The sequence below is a fragment of the Mauremys mutica genome, chromosome 7 (assembly GCF_020497125.1).
Source record: "Mauremys mutica isolate MM-2020 ecotype Southern chromosome 7, ASM2049712v1, whole genome shotgun sequence".
Taxonomy (NCBI): Eukaryota; Metazoa; Chordata; order Testudines; family Geoemydidae; genus Mauremys; species Mauremys mutica.
Genome location: NC_059078.1, coordinates 76539751 through 76561163, shown reverse-complemented (window position 1 = coordinate 76561163; position 21413 = coordinate 76539751). Strand labels below are relative to the sequence as shown.

The 21413-nt window shown below is 41.1% G+C and overlaps 1 protein-coding gene and 1 non-coding gene across 4 annotated transcripts in view; both read left to right on the top strand.

The window, feature by feature from the left end:
- The window catches only part of LOC123374875 (LIM domain-binding protein 3-like), a 147738-nt gene that overhangs the window by 949 nt on the left and 125376 nt on the right, over positions 1 to 21413 (top strand). For 2 of the 3 annotated variants that reach the window (XM_045025257.1, XM_045025259.1), the window contains exon 2: positions 9546 to 9673. In XM_045025257.1, coding sequence (XP_044881192.1) covers positions 9616 to 9673 — 58 coding nt within the window. In that variant the 5' untranslated portion in view covers positions 9546 to 9615. Of the gene's footprint in view, positions 1 to 9545; positions 9674 to 21413 lie in introns of those variants that run through there. The other variant, XM_045025258.1, reaches the window with a different exon arrangement.
- On the top strand, positions 5724 to 5806 carry TRNAL-UAA. Its single transcript has one exon. It is a non-coding gene; the product is annotated as a tRNA-Leu (tRNA).

The window sequence follows — 21413 nt, the reverse complement described above, 5'->3', positions numbered from 1 at the left end:
TGATATTGCTATAAGTATGTGAATTAAAGCTGGATGTACATACTGAGAACCCAGGATCCAAACTGATAGTACTATTTCAAACCTTTTTCTAATGCTAAAGGATGCAAGAAAATATACATGTTGATTATGCATACATAGTTTCTCTGTGATACACATCTGCTCTTTTCATGTTATTTGAGGCATTAGATCTAACAAAGCTTGGAGCTCCAATTAATCAAAGATTTATGCTGGCATCAAGTAGAAATGCATTACAATGTCATAACACTAACACGGCTGAATGTAACATTCCCAAACTGCTGACCATTTAAGCAACTGTGGCTGGACTTTATTATGAGGAAAGCCTAACAGTTTCTAACTGCTTTCCTTCTTCTGCAAAAAAAAAAAAACCCTCAGAAAAACTCTGGAATTGGAACAGCATAGAAAAACATAAGGTGAAAACTCCAGGTCTGCCCAGAGATTGGGTATAGTACATCCTAGCCAATGGAAGGCTGTTGCCATATGCACAAGTAGCATATATAATTTGTAAATTAGCTGTGTGCAAAGTGGGTTGCCATGTATTTTTATAAAATATCCTTAGACAGTAACATTTTTCTTTATTGGTAGACATTACCAAAAACGAAAAAGGCTTTGGTGTTGGGCATGTAAAAGCTGGTGGGCAAGTTGTTTGAATATTGGTCTGAATTGATCATTTTGGGATCTGACCATCAAAATAAAATTTGCTCAGTTTATCTGCCTCTGAAGGTGAAATAGTTTACAGGCCTCGTGTCACCAAATCATAGTGGAATACATTATGAATTGATTGCAAATGAATGTACAGATTATACTCTTCCTAGATATAAGACCAATCTTGTTATGGCTCAGGTGCCCTTGACTCCGTTTGTTTTGAAACCCATGGGAGTAGACGGTGCTCAAACTCAGGATTTGGTCCCATATTCTCATTTTATTAGAGTGTTTAGAGTAAATCCTAGTAAAACATTTTCCAAAAGAGACAATACTTTCTTATCCCTGGTCTACACTGGGGGGGGGGGGGTGTTGTGGAAATCAATCTAAGTTATGCAACTTCAGCTCCATGAATAACGTAGCTGAAGTCGACATACTTAGATTTACTTACTGCGGTGTCTTCACTGCGGTAAGTTGAGGGCTGACGCTCCCCCGTTGATTCCGCCTGTGCTTCTCGCTCCGGCGGAGTACCGGAGTCAATGGGAGAGCGCTCAGCGGTTGCTTTATCGCATCTAGACTAGACTAGACATGATAAATCGACCCCTGCTGGATCGATCGCTGCCTGTCTATCCAGCAGGTAATGTAGACAAGCCCTTAGTACTGTAGCATTTGGTAGAGTACTCTTACGTGAAGATTTTACTGCTTCCTGGTTTTGGACAGAAGGCCAGGTAGTTAGCTCTTCATGTAGCATTTCCATTTCCAGAGTCTCCCAAAACAAGGAAGTATCCAGAGGCATAGAAATTAAAACTAAGAACCATCGGAGGTATGTTTGAATATGAAGTAAGCTTTGTGTCCTGGGTCTACTAGTGGATTGCAGTTCACATCACAAATGGCCATCACAGCTGGCCCAAATTGGGAAGCTTGATGGAATTCTCAATACAGAAGTTGAGTGACTTAACTACCCACTCTCACCTATAGTAGTGGGTCATCTGAGTGAGGAACAAAGCATATTGGTAGGGCCATGGAGGTAGACTCACATGACTGCTGCCATGTGGTACACATTCTCTGGATAAGTAAGGGACCCCAGGACTGTCACTCTGACACTCCTCATGAAGTGTTTGTTTGTTTATTTATTTATTTTTAAAACTCCTCTGGATCTCCAAGGAGGTTCAGGTTTTTATCATTATTCTTTTGATGAAGTTTGAGTCAGTTATTTTATCTGGACCACTTTCACTTCTCTTAATACTGAGGCCCCAGTTATAAACACGTTAATCTTACACATTTGATTATCTAGCATTATATAGGCAAACCTCAGCTTGATAGAGGTTCAGGGGACTTTAAGAGTGTCTAAACTCCACAGGCCTAATGCTAAGCTTCATTGAGGTTCCTGAATCCCACTTAGGAGCTTGGCAAGTACTATAGCCTGAAATACCACTCCTATGGGATCTGATCTGCACTAACTGCAGCCATGGGAAACATAACTAACCTTTGGTTAAACCAAAGGTTTGGAATATCTGGGATTACTGTAACAAAACATCATACTTAAAACAGGAATACTAGTATTCTGGATTGATTCCCCCAAGTAGATGTGTGGGTGAGTGCAACCAACCTAATCACTTGCTTTAATGATTGGATGTATTAAATATTATTGTCCTCATTTGACAAATAATACTGAGGCAAAGAGACATTGAAGGCTTAATTTGAAGACATTCAGTTTACCAAGGGGATTATCAAACTAGAAACAGTAGCTTCTCTGAAGCCCAATTGGTACATTATCTTAAGCAGACCACATGAAAGCTCACTGAGGCCATGATCTTTCAAACTGCTCCATGTACACTATGTTCTGCATATGCACAGAGCTCATTGCAGGATCGGAGCCTAAGTCAAGTGTCAACCAACCTACCTCTGATGTAAATCTCATGGAGATTCTTAAACTTATAGATCAGTGGTTTTCAAACTTTTTGCTGGTGACCCAGTTAAAGATAATTCTTGATGCCCGCAACCCAATGGAACTGAGAAAGAGAGTCTTGGAGTGTGGGAGGGGCTTGGGGGGGCCGGTTGGAGTGTGGGAGGGGATCAGGGCTCTGGGCTGGGGGTGCAGGCTCTAGGGTGGAGCCAGGGATGAGGCATGCAGGATGGGGCTTTGGGTTTTGGGGGAGCTCAGGGCTGGGGCAGGGGATTGGGAGGCGGAGTTGGACTGTGGGCTTACCTTGGGTGGCTCCTGGTCAGCGATGCAGCAGGGCTGCTAGGACAGGCAGGAAGCCTGCCTTGGTACCGCGGACTGTGCTGCGTCCCGGAAGTGGCCAGCAGCAGGTCCGGCTCCTAGTCAGAGGCGTACACGCTGCTCTAGCCCACAGGCACTGCCCCCCCCCCCAGCTCCTATTTGTCAGGAACCAGCCAATGGGAGTGTAGAGCCAGTGCTCAGGGAGGGAGCAGCGCATGGAGCCCTGTGGGGCACCCCCCCCCCCCCGCCTAGGAGCTGGACCTGCTGCTGGCTGCTTCCAGGGCGCAGCACAGTGTCGGAAAAGGAGGGACTAGCCTGCCTTAGCTGGGCAGTGTTGCTGACGGGACTTTTAATGGCATGGTTGGTGGTGCTGACCAGAGCTGCCGCGACCCAGTGTCTTACAGTCCGTGACCCAGTACTGGATCATGAAAAACCGTTTGAAAACCACTGTTACAGATGTTACAATTTTGTTATCACAGTAATGTTTAGGGTACAAATTCACTACTGCATATGAAATATACAGGATGAGCAATGTGACCAAGTTAAAGTAGTCATAGAAACCTTATCACTTGGAATTTCTGTGACCTTGATTAGTGCTCATTTCCTCAATCTTAACTCTGTATTGATGCTAGGTTTTTGTCTTGTACTTCCAAGCATTCAGTCATCACTTTCCTCAAGCTCTTTCTTTATAGTACAACAACGTAGTATCCTGGCATTTACAAATTGTTTCCACTACTCTAATGAATGTGCCATTATTGTCAAACCATTGCCCGGTTCTATTCTGAGCCATTACTTTGAGGTAGCCATTCTCCCCCCTTGCACGCGAGATACATTAGTCTCTGTGTTAGAGTATCATTGTTACCTTTATGGTTGCATCTCCTCTGTGACATGAATTTACAGCTGTTTTTATCAATTAACTGCTGGCCAACACTGGTGGGACTTGCTGGACTCTGGATAATCCTTCATTTTGATGTGGGAAGAGAGAATTTCATTCTATTCCCTGATATTTTTTTTAAATGTTGTAAGTTAAGTCTGTGACCTTCTCGTCTAATTAAACATAGTTACTATCTACATATGTCTCATTTTTAGGGGAAGTCTAAGCTGAAGAATGTGGGGGAGGAGGTCACCATTAAAGATAGTAAATGCCACCTTCTTGGGCAAAATAAGACTATGAGAAAGATGCTCTTTATAGTGATATAAAGGAATATTAAGAAACTAAAACAGGCTGTAATTAAGTCATCAGAGGTTTTTGACAAGAACAAGGGTGTTATGTAGAATAGTTTATTACATCATCAGGTTTCCTAAAGTGCTTTAACTTAGAACTTAGTAATGTGATGAGGTATAAAAACCCCACACTAGGACGGAAGGGATTAAAGGACAGTACTGGGCCCAGCTAGCACTGTCCCTCCAACCCTGCAGAGCATGCTCCAGTTGGAGATAGAGTTGAAAAGGGAGCAACCAAGCTCTGAAGGCTGCAGAGGAGTACACACCTATCCTGAAGGCTCTTGCCAAAAGGGGCTAGAGATGCCTCCCTGAAGTGCCAGGACTGTGCAGTGAGCCTGGTTGGGGTTGATGCTTTGGTTACCTTTTCATTTGTCTTTTTCCTTATCTGGGACCAGAAGTGGAGGGAAGTAGTGATAGGAAGTGACCCAGGGAGGGTAACTCTGTGGTTGCCCCCCCCCCCCCCCGGAGGTCAAATGCTGCTGACCTTCTTAGGACCTTGGGTAAGAGCCTGGTGGAGTGGTGGGCCTGGGCTCCCCTATCATTGCCCCAGTGAGTGGATGCTAACCACTAGGCCTCACAGCCCACTGAGGACCCTATTACAGTTACATACTAGTGGTAATGACTTGCTGCTGGGATGGTACACAATGCAGCAACCTAGTTGTCTCTTTGCCCCAAATTTTCCCTATGGGCTTATGGGCCTGACTTTCCTCCTCCCTCCCCCCTGCCCTGTCGATGATGTATTGAGCACCTGCATTTCCCATTGACTCCAGCAGTCGCTGGGTCTTTGAAAATCAGACACCATATGATCAGCACGGAGGGTGGCGGAATTTATTTCATTTGGAGTGACATTCATGACTACATATAACTGGCTGTCACACCACTAGTCCTCTGCTCAAGATGCAAGAATATGCACAAAACAAGCACTTCACAGTAAACCTGGTAATATGACTATAGCAAGAAGAGCTCTGGCTGCTATAGCAGCTCACTATGTGGCACAAGGCTTAAATGGAGGAGTGGCAAGGAGAAGGGAACAAGAAAGAGGGGTAGGTTAGGCAGAGTTAGTGGGGAGGGAAAAGGACACAGTAAAGGGGGAGCAGGGAAATGAGCATTCTGTAATCCCTTCTCTCCAATGCTGCTATTGGTACAGTGACTGTGTGGGCAAACATGGAAACATAATTCACCCTGCCTTGGGCATTAGATCCTGTTGTACTGAAAGGGAATGTTGTACAGGACAGAAGAGGTATTCCTTATAGGCTGCCTGAAAATGCCAAGCTATCTTGAACTTTAACATGGATATGGAGAACCACCAAAGAAATAGGCACAAGTGACCTCAGTTTAACAGTGTCTGAATAAGTGGCGTCTTTTATTTCTCAAACAGTAATCTGAACAGAGGTAGCCATTCAGGGATTTTACTCAGGTATTTTCCTATCCTTTACTGCTTTTTAAGACATTTTTGTAAACATCATTTGTTTTCTTTTATCTGATTGATTAAATAGTACAGACTTTACAGCTGTCCTCAGAGTTCTGTTTCATAAACTGTAACATTGATTTAATTATTTTAATTCCTTTTCCACAGCAGTATCTATTGCAGTGACTCTGAGGAGTTTACGCACTTATCAGAATGGCCGAGTGGTTAAGGTGTTGGACTTAAGATCCAATGGATGTGTGTTTGCGTGGGTTCAAACCCCACCTCTGGTAGAAATGTTCTTTTGACAGAACAAGGAGTAATGGCTTCAAGTTGCAGTGGGGGAGGTTTAGGTTGGATATTAGGAAAAACTTTTTCACTAGGACGGTGGCAAAGCACTGGAATGGGTTACCTAGGGAGGTGGTGGAATCTCCTTCCTTAGAGGTTTTTAAGGTCAGGCTTGACAAAGCCCTGGCTGGGATGATTTAGTTGGGGATTGGTCCTGCTTTGAGCAGCAGGTTGGACTAGATGACCTCCTGAGGTCCCTTCAAACCCATCCTCTCATATAGTGAGCCACAGAAGGAAAATGTTGAAGAACCATAGTAGTGAGACACTAAGTTACTGTGTACCTGGCCTAGTGCTACATTGACATTACTTAGATCTTGTTCACACAAATAGAATTGTAACATCTAGAGATGGAAGTGACCCAGTATGTTATCTGCTTCATACCTCTCCACATTACATGAAACACACAGCAACAGATCTTTCTTTGAAGTTCTTCCGCTGCATGCTCTGAAACTTGTCACAAGTTCACAGGAGGGGAAGAAGTAGAAGGCCATAAAGTCTCACTTGTTTTGTCACTATTCTAATAAATTAGTGCTTTAAAGTATATGACCACTTTTTTCCATTATTTGACAATATTTGGTCAACTGATCAGTCAATTATTATTGTACCATATATATGATACAAAAATAATATAAAGCCTGGAGCAGAAAACAAGGTTGGATTACTCCATAATTTCCCTATTCTGTACATCTACCTGAAACTCTCTGGTATAGACCACTGTTGGAGACAGAATACCGGCCAAATTGGACCATGGTCTGACCCATTATGCAGCTCTTATGATCATATATTACATACAGCAATATATTTTGGGCCCTTTGCAGCATGTTTTGGAGGTATCTACCTTGCATTTGGGTTGGAGTAAATTCTATTATTGGAGTATTATCTATTATCAGTGGTAACTCAGGGCAGCATTTGGACCTTTGGTAGGAAATACAGAGGTATGATTTAAGCCAACTCCTTACGAGTACATGATTAATCCCTGTTGTACAAATTGCTCTTCTGACAAACTGCCAAAATAAGCCTGAACATGAATACTTTTCTTCTTTACCCAAGAAATACTAAATAGGACCGTGGTGGTGGTTTGCTTTTTCTAACCTCTCTACTGCATTTAGGATTTATGTTGTAGCAATAGTGACACTTGCAGACTGACCTCCCATCAACACTTCTAACTGATTTCTGCTCATTATGTGCCTTTGATTGTCTCTAGTTTATCTGAGGACAGTTACGTTCTTTGTTTTTTTCACCAAAACACAAATAGGGATTACTTCATTCATCAATCTGGGATGACAAGAAGGAACTATGTAGCTTCTTAGGAGGTGCAGCAAATGAAGAACATATTGTGCTCATTTGAAATTAAAGGGGAATATAGATAAACACAATGCAATTACTCAAGTTGGAATGCAGACAGAATTTTGGAATTAACAACCTTAGTCCTGTAGAAAGTGCTATGGGATCTCTCTTCTTCAATGACCTGGACTAATTAAGTTCTCAATTTTTATATTTCATTTGAAAGACAGCACCTGTAGCTGCATGGGTTCTGTAGTTTCTCAGAGGGAAGAGTGCCCCCTCTAACACCACGGTCCCCTGTACAGTATTACACTGCATTGTCAACACTAAGTAATTAGCCCAAGTGAGAGAGTAGTTGTTTAAACTTATGACCTTCTCATCCATAACTGATGGTGTTAATAAATGAATTGTTTTAGCACCAACAAGTGAGCCCTGCAGTGAGGTGGTGCTTAAATAAGCTGGTTTCGCATTTTACAGAGAGTTTGGGCATGTCTACACTGCACAGTAAGCCCAAGTCTGTGGGACTTGGCTTGTAGACAGCGTCTCCAAATCTGTGCTGGAGTGTCTACACTGCATTGTAAACCTGGGTTTACAGTTGCTGGACTCACGTTTCACAGCCGTGCTAACGTGTCCATACTGGACTACGCAAACCTTCTGACTCTGGTCTACTGCTTGACCTGCATTCCCACTGCAAAATTACAGTGCTTGGACCCAAGTCACAGTGGGATCTACTTTCCCCAGCAATGTCCTAGGACCTGAGTTCTGGTTGACCCAAGTTAGGCTGATTTGTGTGTGGATGGAAGTGGAGCTTGGGCTCAAACTTGAGTCAGAAATTGGGTTTCATGTGCAGTGCAGACATACCCCTGGAGTCTAGCGATAGAAATGAATAAGCAGGTACAAACTGCAAGTCTCTTATAAATCTCCTCTTCCCCTTGAAGCCATGTCCACTTTGCTGCTGTGTTGATTTTAATTACATGGGTATTGTGGGTTGGTTGTTCTGGGCAAGTAGAAGAGGTTATCTTCTCCATATGCCCAAGAGACAATTCCACCAGGGAGATTGTTTAGGATTTTAAACTAATATCCTGCCATACAACATGTCCTGTTGTCCATACAACCAATTTGTGATGCTTGTTTGCAATGTTCTTTTGCTGTTAGAAGCCATAGGTAGGAAGAAGCTTGCTAAAGTAGATAGGTTGATGCAAGGAAACATTTAACTAGTTGTTAGAACTTGGCACAGGGACTCAAATTCTGTGTTCTGTTCCCAGCTCTGCCAATAACCCACTCTGTTACCATGGGTAACACACTTATCTTCTGTAGATGTCAATGTCCTTCAGTGAAAAATAAGGGTAACAGTTACCTACACCATATGGTGGTTGAGATATTTAATTTAATAATATTTGCATACTGGCTTAATATTTTCTGACTTGCTAGAGAGCAAAAGATTTTTTTTTCTTTAAAATGTTCAATTTACTAAGAAATGAAGACAAATTATCAAACCTTCCAAAATACACTTGGACACAGCACTGTTTTTAGCTACTCTTTTCTTAATTAACAATTCTTGTCACCTGACAGTAATATGATCAAAATGCTTTAGCTGTAGAGATCTTTTCTAAATCAAAGGTGATGTTATGAAAAACAATAAAAAGCCACTTCTGTTGCATGATAACAGAATAAACTATATTTTTCCCTAGAAGAAGTAAAGGCTGTAGAAACAAGGGACAAACATCTTTTCATGAATTGGTGGGTGTATGGGGCAGATCTTTTTTCCAGTGCTGCAGCAAATTTTCTAGCTTACCAGGTCAATGCAGAGAAAGGAGCAGATGCTTCCCAATTCATTTACTTTGGGATATAAGGAAAGGGTCAGTATAAAAAAATCCTTGATTTGCAGTGCATGAAATCTCAAAATGAAGTAAATATGAATTTACGCTCTGTGGAGCAACAATTATAAGTGGCTTTGGAAAGCAAAAGTCTTGCAGTTGTTAGCAGGATATTAATGTTTGGGCTTCTAGTGAATCCTAAATTGGGTGCTGGGGTTGCTGTTCGTAGTGTTTTTTTTGTTATTTAATTTATATATAAAGTAAAGTAGTTCTGAGCATCAAGAGGGACTTGGGGAGCCTAGAAAGATCTGCTAACCTCCCGGGGGGCTATATTAGATCTCTGAGTCATGGAGTCCTTGCATAGTAAGTGTTTGGTTACAAGCCTTTTATGGGCCCCAACTCAGCTGGGATATCAGTATCTGCATTATAGCTCCTATCTATTCTTAGGTGGCACTTCAGCAGGACTGAGCAGGCAAGGCAACAAAGAAGCAATTATTGTGTTCTCAATATTTGTAAATGTCTTTTTTTCTTTATTTTTAAAAACATTTTCTTTTATTTCCCTCCCCATACCCCTTTTCTGTAGAGCCTTTTTGGTGACCTGTGTAAAAGAGTTACAAAATGTCTTACAACGTGACTCTAAATGGACCTGGACCATGGGGTTTCCGACTGCAAGGGGGAAAGGACTTCAACATGCCCTTGACCATATCCAGAGTAAGTGCTAATACACACAAAGCCTTCTTGCATTTGCTTAGGTTGGAAAGTAGCAGCAAAGGAGTTGCTAAATGCACACTCTCTAACCTAGACAAAATTAAGAGATTGGTCGGTCTGCTTAAATAGAGGCAGAAGGGACTGAAACACAGAGCATTTTAGTGGAACTAAAAAGAATAGAATGTCTTCTTTTAGCACATTTAAACTTGCTGATTCAAGGCATAGCTGATAATGCCAAGAAATGATATCTTAGATGGACTGTATAAGAAAGATGAAGCTGCGTCTTTACTCAACAAGAGCAAAAACCTCCTTTTAAATTCATGTTTCTGTCCTGCTATAAAACAATTTAATTTTCCATAATGTTGCTTCTTTGCTGTGGCCAAGGGGCCTTATCTACTTTGTTTGTAATGAGATTTGGTGATGGAGGGAAGGAAAAGGAAGTGATCATAATAAATCAAATGAAGTTTCCAGAAAACGAGCATGTACTGCCTATAAATGTGTATAGTTTGGGTTTTGTCAGACTTTTTTGTTTTGATAATTTCCCCCCCCCCCCCCCAAGGCTTTTCATCTGTAGTTCATCAAGCTTTAGGACCTGTGACTTTTTTCTTAGCACAGAATAGTGTAGCCACATTGCCTAATAAGACAAACATCAAAGATGATTTCAGTAACTCCTGTTTTTGAGAAGAACATGTTGGTAGGTTTGAGGCTTTTGTTGGTGTGTTTGTTTTTTTTAAAATCATCTTAGATTTAAAGAGAACTTGCTGAGGTTTGTAATGGGCTTAAAATTACACAGAGTGAAGCAGAAGCTCAATGGTGCTGAAAATATTGTCTTAAATTATACAGGGACCTTCCACTTGCTGATGAAAAGCAGTGAATGATATAATTAATTACTCAGTGCAGTTATTGAGTATAAATCAGTCCATTGGTTGCACTTCCACCTCTTTATTTCCTCTAAGAGTAATTTTTAAAGGCAGTCCAGGGGCATGCTCTACTTATTACCTGACCTATTTTACTAGTTTCCTAAAAGGAGAGAGGTGTTACAAAACCTCTCAACACTGAATGCTTTTGAATTTGTAGATTAGAGAGGAAAATCTTTCCCATCAGCAACTAAGCAGTTATTTAACAGTTCTAATTCAGCAGCTGAAAATTTTGCTCCCTATTTGATTTTTGTTAAGTCAGTCTCAAGTAGTATTTCAGACTGTTTAGATATAGAAGCAGAAATGTATAGTCCAGATGTGTTCTGAGTCCTTCACAAAATTAGATGCAGCAGGAGTTCCAGTTTTTGTGATGGACACGAGGTTAGTTATTTAACAAAGTGTTAAAAGAATAACAAACTGATCTGCTCAGATAAACAGGTATATGGCAAATAAAAGAACTGTTTGGGGTGCCACGCCACATACTACCAACACTCATTTGGAAAGCTAAACTTTATCTGCTCCTCCAGCATTTGAAGCTTTTAATACAAAATTTATTATGTTGACTTTTGGAAACAAAACTGATTATCTTTGCGCCTGTCGTGAGTCAAAGACTTCAGCAAGCTTTTGAAATCCTGGGAAACTATCCATCTTAACCTTTATTTTATAAATCTCTGTCTTATTTGCTCTCTCTTGTGTATATGCATAGTGTGTGACTCTGTTCAAGGCTGAGTCTGCACTGATTTCAGGTTGCTAAATTTATATGCTCCTACTCTGATAAGAGGAACCCTTTCTTTATCCTCTCTGCAAAGGTGTCATTGTTCTTTACTGTTATTAAAGAAGGTTGCCCTGTTGTTGTCAGCAATACAAAAATATTGTCACAAAAACAAAAATTTACTTTTCCAGTTTTAAGCTAATTTTAGTACCCTAGATACTCCACTTATCCCACACAAGGGTAAGGATATAGACTGCTTATGCTAGATTTGCTAATATCATGTAGATGTATTTGTGACATTTTAGTGCCCTTTATTGTGAGGTCCTACATATTATTTGTAGTGCCCCAAGGCTACCAATCAAGGCTCAGGGGCTCCATTTTGCTGACTGTGTATACACAGAAATGTAAAGATGGTTGTTGCCCTAAAGAACTTAAAATCTCAGGCCCTGATCACTGTGAGAGTCCCATTGACTTCAGTGGGACTCCTGAATGCATATAATTTAAGCATGATTGTAAATCTTTGCAGGATCAAGGCCCCAAAAAGTGCTTCAGCTCCTCTGAGCACCCTCAACTGCCAGTGATCAACACCTTTGAGCCCTTCATCAGGCTGACTCTTGCTTGCACTGATAATGTCAAATATGATGTGAGGCTGTTTGAAATCTTGCCCAGTGAAACATTGTTCTTGGGAATATTACTCTGGAACTGTGTTTTGTATCTAATATAAAATAACAGCAGATCATGGTCTGTATCTGTACATGAAAATGTACACTGACTTTTTCCCCCCTCAGAGAGGGGGATGGGTGGGAATAGGAATGTTTGGAAGCTGCGTTATTTTTAAATTGGAACATTGTGTCCCATAGCTTTTGGTGATAATAGCTTAATAAACCCTGTTTTTTATATAAATATCCCCAAACAGATCAAGAGACCCCCATTGTCAGCAATTAATTTGCAGTCATAAGCGCGACAAGCTGTGAACTCAGTCATATAGCGCACAAAAAAATGTTATCGCAGGAATAATACTATACTTTAAAATTATGAGCCAAGTTCTGTTCTCAGGGAACACAATGCTCCATGAATCTCCAAGTGCTGTCAATGGAGATTACACATGATTATCTGATAACAGAATTTGACCCATAGTAGTATGTGGTGGGACCAGAACCTCCATCTTTTCCCAAAGCAGCATATGCGTGCGAGTAGGTAGAGCCCCGGATTGAGACTCAGGAGTCCTGAGTTGCATTCCCAGCTCTGCTGCTAAATGACATTGGGCAAGTTACTTTACTTGTTCTTTGTGCCTCCATCTCCCTTCTGTAAAACGGGAGAAACAAAAACCTTTGTTCAAGCCCTTGGAGATCTCACTGATGAAAAATACTATACAAGAGCTTTTATTATGATTTCCCTTCCTAAGACTGGCATTTAAATTTTAAACAGTGGGCAATGAAGGAGAATTGCTCCTTCCCAAAAATAAATGGTCTGATGGCTGGTTTGTTTTCTAATACTCACTGAGGCACTATCATTTGTTCCCTTCTGGGAGGTCCAGGTGATCAAATCCCTGCCAAGTCTTCAACAGCTTGAGACACAGGAGTCCCAGTCAATCAGCTGAATGACAGGTGAAGACATATCTTTGTGTTCCCATGAAATGGAGCATTGTGCCTAATACCCTGTTCTTCATCTAAAAATAAGTGTCTGTGTGGTGTCAGCATTGGAGTAAGAGGGGAAAGCAAGCACGGAAGATTTAAGGTAACCCCGCAGCTTCAGACTCCTTGAACTATGGAATGGAGTATTCATTAGCAAATAAAAGAGAAGTCTTTGTAGTTTCATGGGGGTTTTTTTCATCCCCCACCTCACAGCTCCTCACACCCTGTTGGGGTAACCTTGCCATACAGCGGGATAGGCAAATGTCTAGGATAGCTTTTTGCTCTATTCTAAATTTCACTAGATCTGAGTACCTGTCACTCCTGTTTAAATGAATGGGAGTTACAGGTGCTCAGCAACACTGAAAGCTGTTGCCAATGGCCTGATTGTGTAAGCGACTCTGGTCCTTTCTAAACTGATGAGGCCAGCAAAAATCCTAGTGCGGATGTAATCCATTTTCTTCTAAAGCCTGCGTGTGCTCTTCATTGACTGGTGTTGAGGAGGAAGATGCTCTGAGACAATTGCATGGACACACCTAATACTCTATTCTGCCCTGTGTAAGAGAGGGGGGCTGTGTAAATTAAACATTTTTGCTGCTGGTCTGCCATGTTACCTAATAGGCTATCATCATTCGAGTACTTGGATACCATGGTTGATTGATGCTGGGCATTCTACATCTTAAATTTTTAATACAACAGTCCAGAGAGAAACAAGAGGCACCTGAATTTGCTTATATTGAAACCATAGTTTAAATTTGAGTGGAGAGAGATATGTATAGTGTCGTTACAAATGGTTGATCAATCTACAATATGGTATTTCTAATTCATCTACCACTGTATTGGCTGGGCACTATTTATATAATAAATGTACTGTTGCCTTCAGCGCCAACTCAGAAGCCAGAACTCTGGGGCTGGGAAAAATGGCAAAAAATGTCTGTGGTTTTTGGTTTTTTAAATGAAGACAATAGAAGGTGTAACAGGATTGTGAGCATTATGGGTGAACAGTGGGAGGAAGGAAACTGAAGAAATGGAACCTCCTCACCAATTCGTATACTTATGCTGGTAATAAGAAACAGTCTGGGACTGCTTAAACAAACCATTTTATATGGCATTGGAAGAACATGAAAGGTTGTGGGTTTTTTTTTATCATGTTTGGTGGTTTTTTGTTTAACCACCATCCTTCCCTCCTTACTACCTCTTCCACCCTTACCACCACCACAGAGAGGTATACACCATCCTTCATGAGGAGATATTAATGTGACAGCACTTCCCCCTTTGAGGGACTATAATGTATATGAGAATTCCCCTGGCGCTTTTGTTTAACTTGCTGTACATGGAGAGTCCTCACCTTGCATGGTGTACTAGTGATGAATGATGGGAACCCCCCCCCCCCCCGCTAGTTTTCTTCACTACTGAAGGCAATGGAGCCTTGGGACATCTTTTGAAGCATCATCCCTTCCCCACCATCAGAGTGATTTGTCATTTAATCATCTGGATAGCTGAGTGCTACTGCATGTGAACTGCCTTCAAAAGGGCAAAATGTACCTGAGTAAATTGATAACACAGAAACTCTTAGCGGAGCACAGAACTCGCTGGAGGCATTAAAGGAGAAATAATAGCAAAAATGATGAATTTGCCGTGGTGCCTTAGCATAAAGACAAAGCATCTTTTGGACAGCAGATATCTGACTTCCTGTTTAGTACACTGACTTCATTCTCTATCTCTGCCTGGTCTAGTGCAGAGATATAACCTTTGAAAGGGTAAGGGTACCATGGCCTTTTTTGGTATGGAATATGTTAATCCCATTCCAGCAATTCCTGTACTGTTTCCATGACACACCAAGGCCTATCAATCTGTTCTTTTCTCCCTCTTCAAAGATGAAGCAATCACAAAATTTCCTCTACTCCTGCTCTTACTTTAGCTAGACCCAAGAAACTTTGCTTAAATAGTAATAATATTTACCAAGTTTAAGAGCATTAAGCTTTGTATACTAGGCTCTTCCCATCTCTCCCCACAGATCATTCTAGCTACCACTCACTGTATAGATATCAGGATGACTTTTTATTGGCAGGTGTACCAGATTTTCCTGTTTAACTTGGGCAGTAGGCGAGCAGGTTTGCAGAAGTGTGTTTAAATAGTAGCTGTGCATATAACTTCATAACCTTGGGTTACACTGACTCATGATCAAATTCATCTAAAATTATATAATCCTATATGAAGCAGCATATCATATGTAAGTGTGTTGTGTATTCATCCATATGTGTAGCTGATATTAGTATGACAAACGGATAGAGTGCATTTATCATACACCTTTGACCACCTCCCCGAGTCTCTACTCATTGATCCATCTCTGCCAAGGTTATTTCTAACCTTCTAATGTGCTGTCATATTTAAAAATCAAACTTTCAGAGGAAATATCCCTTGCTTCTCCCCCCAAATCTGGAATCCTCTGCAATACCTAAACCTACAGCCCAGGAGAGATAATAGCTAGTGCTAGACCACAGAGAAGCTAAAGGTCTGATATCTAGCTATCTACCAATGTTGGAAATGGGACCTTTATACTGCTGGTAAGCTGAGATTTCTCTTTTTTCCCAATTAGACACAAACAGTCCTTGCTTTAGTTTCTGGAAGGTCCAAGCTATTGGACTTTAATGTCATGCTATTTTCATAGCTAGAAAAGCTACTTTAGGCTCTTTTCTATGGAGTTTTAAATTGGTTTCGCTCTCTCCTAGCCCTCCACAGTTGAACTCTCAGTTAACAGCTAGTGGAGGAATAAGGGATATCAAACAGTCCCAGTGCAATTTTTAAGAAGACTCAAAGCATGACTAGTTACATAACAACTGTATGTGTTTCTGGTTCATGTTGTTGATGGCATGTAATGTGGTGTATACAGGGTTTATCAGCACCCCTTTGGGATGACCTGCTAAACTCACAGGTGACTTAGTGAGTAACACAGCCATCTCAAACCACTAAAAACCTTCTATGCCACATAATCATGTATTTATACTCTGTTTATGTATCATTATTGTGGACAGCTGGAAACAAAGGTACCATCTAGGATGGTGTGGACAAAGTACAGCCCACGGGCTGGGTCTGGCCCATCAGGGCTTTGGATTCATCCCTCAGGACTGCCACTCCAATGGGGCTGTGGGTCCTGTGCTGCTGCTGGAAGCGGCTGGCACCACGTCCCTGCGGTCCCTGGGGGAGGAGGGACAGAGGGCTTCATGCTCTGCCCTTGCCTCCAGGCACCATCCCCTGCAGCTCCCACTGGCTGGGAACGGGGGAACTTTGGGGGGGTACTCACAGGGGAGGGCAGCACGCAGAGCCTTCTGCCCCCCTCCCCCAGGGGCCATAGGATATGGTCCCAGCCGCTTCTGGGAGCGGCATGGGGCTGGGGCCAGGGCAGGCAGGGAGGCTGTCTTAGCTCTGCTGCGCACCGCTGCCACCCCAGAGCTGTGCCAGGTAAGCAGCATCAGGCCAGAGCCTGGACCCCAAACCCCTCCTATAGCCTGCACCCCAACCCCCTGCTCCAGCCCTACATTCATGATCCTCCATGCAATTTTCCCACCCAGATGTGGCCCTCAGGCCAAAACGTTTGCCCACCCCAATCTAGGATCTCTCAGTACACAAGGACTCCTAACTAGCATCTTTTTCCACCTTAGCCTTCTCTAATAATTATTCATACAATGCTATATGGTCCTCCTCTTAGATCGTTAGTTTCCCTACACTCCTCCCTCCTTTTGTCTTTTTAATTGTAAGTGATTTTCAACTGCATAATGAACATAGTATTTGACTTACCCCCGCCACCCCGCCCGCATGCTGCAATACCATGGTGTACAAAGGAAATCTTCTGGTTTTCTCCCTTGAGGAAAGCCTTCAAAAAAAGGACACATGCATATTATTTGGTGTTAGACTAGGGCTTTTGGAATCCATGTTGTGCTTTGAATTTCAATCCTTCCAACATCATTGTGTAATTTACTGGTTTTGTGTATACTTTGCATGTGAGCAATATTGCCCTCTGCTGACTGGCCCATAGAGAGGTTATGGGACCAACTACAAAAGTTGGCTAAATGGACTCTCCTTTAGATCAGGTTGACTGTGTGTATTTGGAGCCAAAGTACAAGGTATATATTCATTGTAATTCACTTCTATGCCTGTTGCCATAAGCTAGCAGTATGTAAAGATGTAGCAACCATGAATATACAGTACATATCTTGCATCCATCCTTTGTTTGGCCATAGTGTGTTTTTTGTTGTTGTTGATGAACACCCAATTTCTTGGGTCTGGCCATGTTTTTAATTTCAGGCGACATATTTAGGATTGTTAAAATATAGGCCAAAGCAAATGCGCTCTTTCCAGTACCTGTTACAATAGCTGAGGCCCTAGGCTAAATGGTGGCTGTATATAACAAAAACCTCCATAGCATTGCCCATGTTGGCACAATTATACCAGTTATGTGCCAGCAGTCTTTCCTTTGTGTTTCAGCTGCATAATGCAGCTATTCTATTTGTGTATTGAACGAGTGGGGCTGTTTCTTCATGGATACCTATTCTTGCCTTCTGTTGGATCATCATCTGATACCACAAGAAAAACATTGAAATCACAGATCCAACATTGACTAGTACTGGGCAGAAAATGGTTTTCCTGTCCAGTGATGATTTTTCCAAAAACTTTCACTACTATATTAGACGAAAAGCCAAAATTGGAAAACATTTCACAAACCAGCAAAACAAAAAATAATTCAGTTCGGGTCCATCAAAATATTTTGTTTTGCTATTTTCAAAACATTTCATTTCAATTTGTCTTTTTTTTTTTTAAATTGTTTAAATCTAAATTTATTAACTAATCAACAGTTATGTTTACTCAAACTGAAACTTTCTGGTTCAGGGTTTTTTTTTTTTTGTTTGTATGGGTTTATTTTTTTTGAAGGGGGAAAAAAAAATTCTGTAGGGAGATTAATTGAAACTGACCCTGTTTCACAAACTCTTTCAGCTTCTGATAGGCATTTTGGGGCAGAAAAATGGTTCATGGAAAAATTTCCGACTAGCTGTAATTGTGATCTCAATGCAGGAGATTGTAAGCAAATAAAATAGAAAGGAATAAACGCTGGATTTAAATCATTATACTCAAATGGAATTTTGTACAGGGATGTTGTATAGCTACCCACCACAAATACAAACGTATTCGCATGCATTTTCCTATACCAGGCTGGTAATACCCCCAAGGCTCAGTGTTCAGTTGCAGCCTTTGACTCCCATTAAAAGATGTGGAAAGATGATGAAGAAATTGTGTGGGGGAAACCTAGCCTAACATGCTGAAAATGGACTCCTGCAAGTCTTGAGGCACTGAAAAGCTTAATTTGTGACAAAATATTTGAGATGCCATCTTTTATATGAATTAAAGGAATAATGCTAACTGAAAATGAATGATTTGTACATAAGGAGAGGACAGTATGTGAAAGGACAGTTTCTCCTTATTGGATTATAATTAAAGTCTGCAAATTAAAAAGGTTACCCTAGGAATTAAGAATTAGATCTTGTACAATCTTTTAAATTCTACCTGAAGAATTTAATGTGGAAAACCTTGGTAATCTTCAATTAAAAAGCATTTAGTAAGAAACTGAATAATGCCTATACACGGATGGTAATACTAGATTGAATGGCATACCATGAACAATCATACTACTGTATTTGTACAGATGCTCCCCAACTCGAATTTTGCGTAAGTTGGAAACGTATTCCCCCCCACCCCAAAAAAAAACCAAAAAACCAAAACCATTTCTAGCTTACAGAACTTTTTCCGTTAGTGCGGATTTGTGTGAGTCGGGTTTGCATAACCCAGGGGGTGTCTCTATTTAAATACATTAAATGATGTGAAGCTCAAGTCAACACAAACACAGTGATATATTCTTCAAAATGTGTCAAAACATGGCTAGCAGATGATAAAACAAACAAAAAAAGTACTCTTCATTGTCACTGTCACAACTTAATGGTCCAAATCAAATGAGAACTTCTTGCAAAACAATAATAGCAAAGTCATATATCCTCTAAGCATGGCCCCAGACTCAGTCCACTGCTAGAGACAGGTATTCTTTGGGAACAGCATTCAAACATTATCCAGTTTTAAGGCCCTAGAAGAGATCTTCTTAGCCTTGTCGTAGATTCTGAGTCTTGTGGGAAAAGGAAAAACCACTTCTATGTTCTGTTGGGAGATTTGTTCAGCAGCATAAATAGTCAGCACTTCATCTGCGTTAGTTTCTATATCTGAAAAAAAAAATCCCTCCCCTCCCGCCCCCCAATTCCTTCCATACATGCAACTGTTTATAAAAAAAAACAACAACAAAAAAACCTCCTCCATCCTTTTCTCTGGGATTGAGTACCACGGAAATAAGTACCCACCAACATATTAACTAATAGCTCTAAATGGCATCTTGAATTGTTTAATATAAAATTATTCCTGTTTTTCAGTGATGGGGTAGTTGGCAGTCATTTTTTCCAGGGCAGCAATGAGATCTTGCCCTTCTTCTCCCTTCAGGAAAACCTGACAGGCCAAATGTGCTGCTGTCATAACTGTGCAAATCCATCAGCAAGGATGGAGTTACCTTCTGCACCTCCCACGCACATAGCCAGGGTTGGTGGCATCTATATCAGAGGATGCCTGTACTTGAATACTATGAATAAATAGGTTTTGTTCTTTGTTCAAAATCATTCCAAACATATTGATTTGTAGCAATGGCAGCTGATGGATTAGGAAGAATTCTGCCTTTCATGATACTGGAGCTGCGTCATCCTGTCTGCCTTGCTCAGAGTCCAAATGCCAGTTGCTGAGCTATTTTGGCTCCCTCACTGCTGCTGTTGGTTGGCCATCCTTGCTGTTAATACTGACCTAAACCTTTTCTCTGAAAAGATCATCAGCTCAAAGCTGTAAATTAATTATGAGCTACCTATACCTCACTGATGTACAGCCAGTGTTGGTCAGAATTACTATGCAGCATGAAGACAAGTAATAACTGTAAGGCACTATATAACTGGTACCTGGACCAGGCCAGTGCACCCCTCTAAAGCCTCTATGGGGACTGACATTCTATATTTAAAGCATCCTGTAACATAGGAAGCTATTTTGAACTGGAGCTAATGCTCCATTTACTTCACACCTCTGGAATGCTTGCTTGGGACAGGGCATCCAGAACTCCCAAAATACATCTTGTAACCCCAGATTCTTGCACATCATGCCAAATCCAGAATGCTTTGGTGTTAGGGTGCATTTGGGCTGCCTTCCCTTCATCCTGGGCGGTCAGTTGGAGCTGTCCTCCAACTGAGAATGTCAGCATTCCCTTCTAGCCTAGTCACAGCTGGTTCCAGAATGATAGAGAGCAGGTGGTACTGCAGGGGGTGATTTAAAAAAAAAAAAAAGACAGCTAAACCAAGGGAGGATCTTTAATCAGAGCTGGATGAACTTGGTTGGACGAAGAAATAAGCTTAACATGCTTCTTGTTGAACTTTAGTTAGAAGTTGCAAGAGACAAATACTTTTCTGTTCCCTTGTCCAGTTGCCTTTGTTACAAAAGCCTTTCTGAGAGGTGATTGACTGTAGTGGCCCTCTCTGGAAGTATTAATCTGGTTTCTCCAAGTCCCTTCTAGTGTAAAGAATAATTTGGGAAAAATCTCTTGCCTAACTAAATGTGCTGTTCACAGGGGAGATGGAGGTAGAATATGATCATGTTTATCCTTTGTGTATTTTGATGACAATGTAGGTCTGGTGTGGCTTCCATAAATTTCACTGTATGTATTCCTTTATCTTTTGTACTGGTGTGATTTAGAAAGTGAGGACTTTATATCAGACTGAAAATAGTGGCATCAAGAAGATGTGCTTTCCTAAACATTAAAAAAGAACAGGAGTACTTGTGGCTTATGCTCAAATAAGTGTTAGTCTCTAAGGTGCCACAAGTACTCCTGTTCTTTTTGCGGATACAGACTAACATGGCTGCTACTCTGAAAACTAAACATTAAAGAAACCATGTGAATGGTGATCTGTTTTCATTGATTGATTGTTCTAAAGTTAACATTTAATTTTTGCATACCACTTACAGAATTAAAATATATGCCTTGTCAGTATATTGAATTTATGGCTATAGTTAAAGCTGTGTGTTGGTAGCTCAGGGTTAGCCTGAAGACATGTAGATGGTGGGAAGGAAGTAGTTGAGGTTGAGAAGGGGAACTGATGAATGCAGTGAAGAGGGGCATTCGAATGAGTCGGGTGCTTATTTCCTGATGTTTACTTTGTGTCTGGTGAAATACACAGTCTAGCACCCTTAACTCAAATGTAACAGCTTATATTTGTGCGTCTTTTTTTTTTCTGGGTGGGAATTTCTCATTTTTTAATTTTGTGTATCAATTATTGACAGCCAGCTACATGGATAGATATCAATGTTACTGTGTTTATCCTCTTTTTTTTTAGTGGAGCTCTGGTGTCTCCTATCGGCCT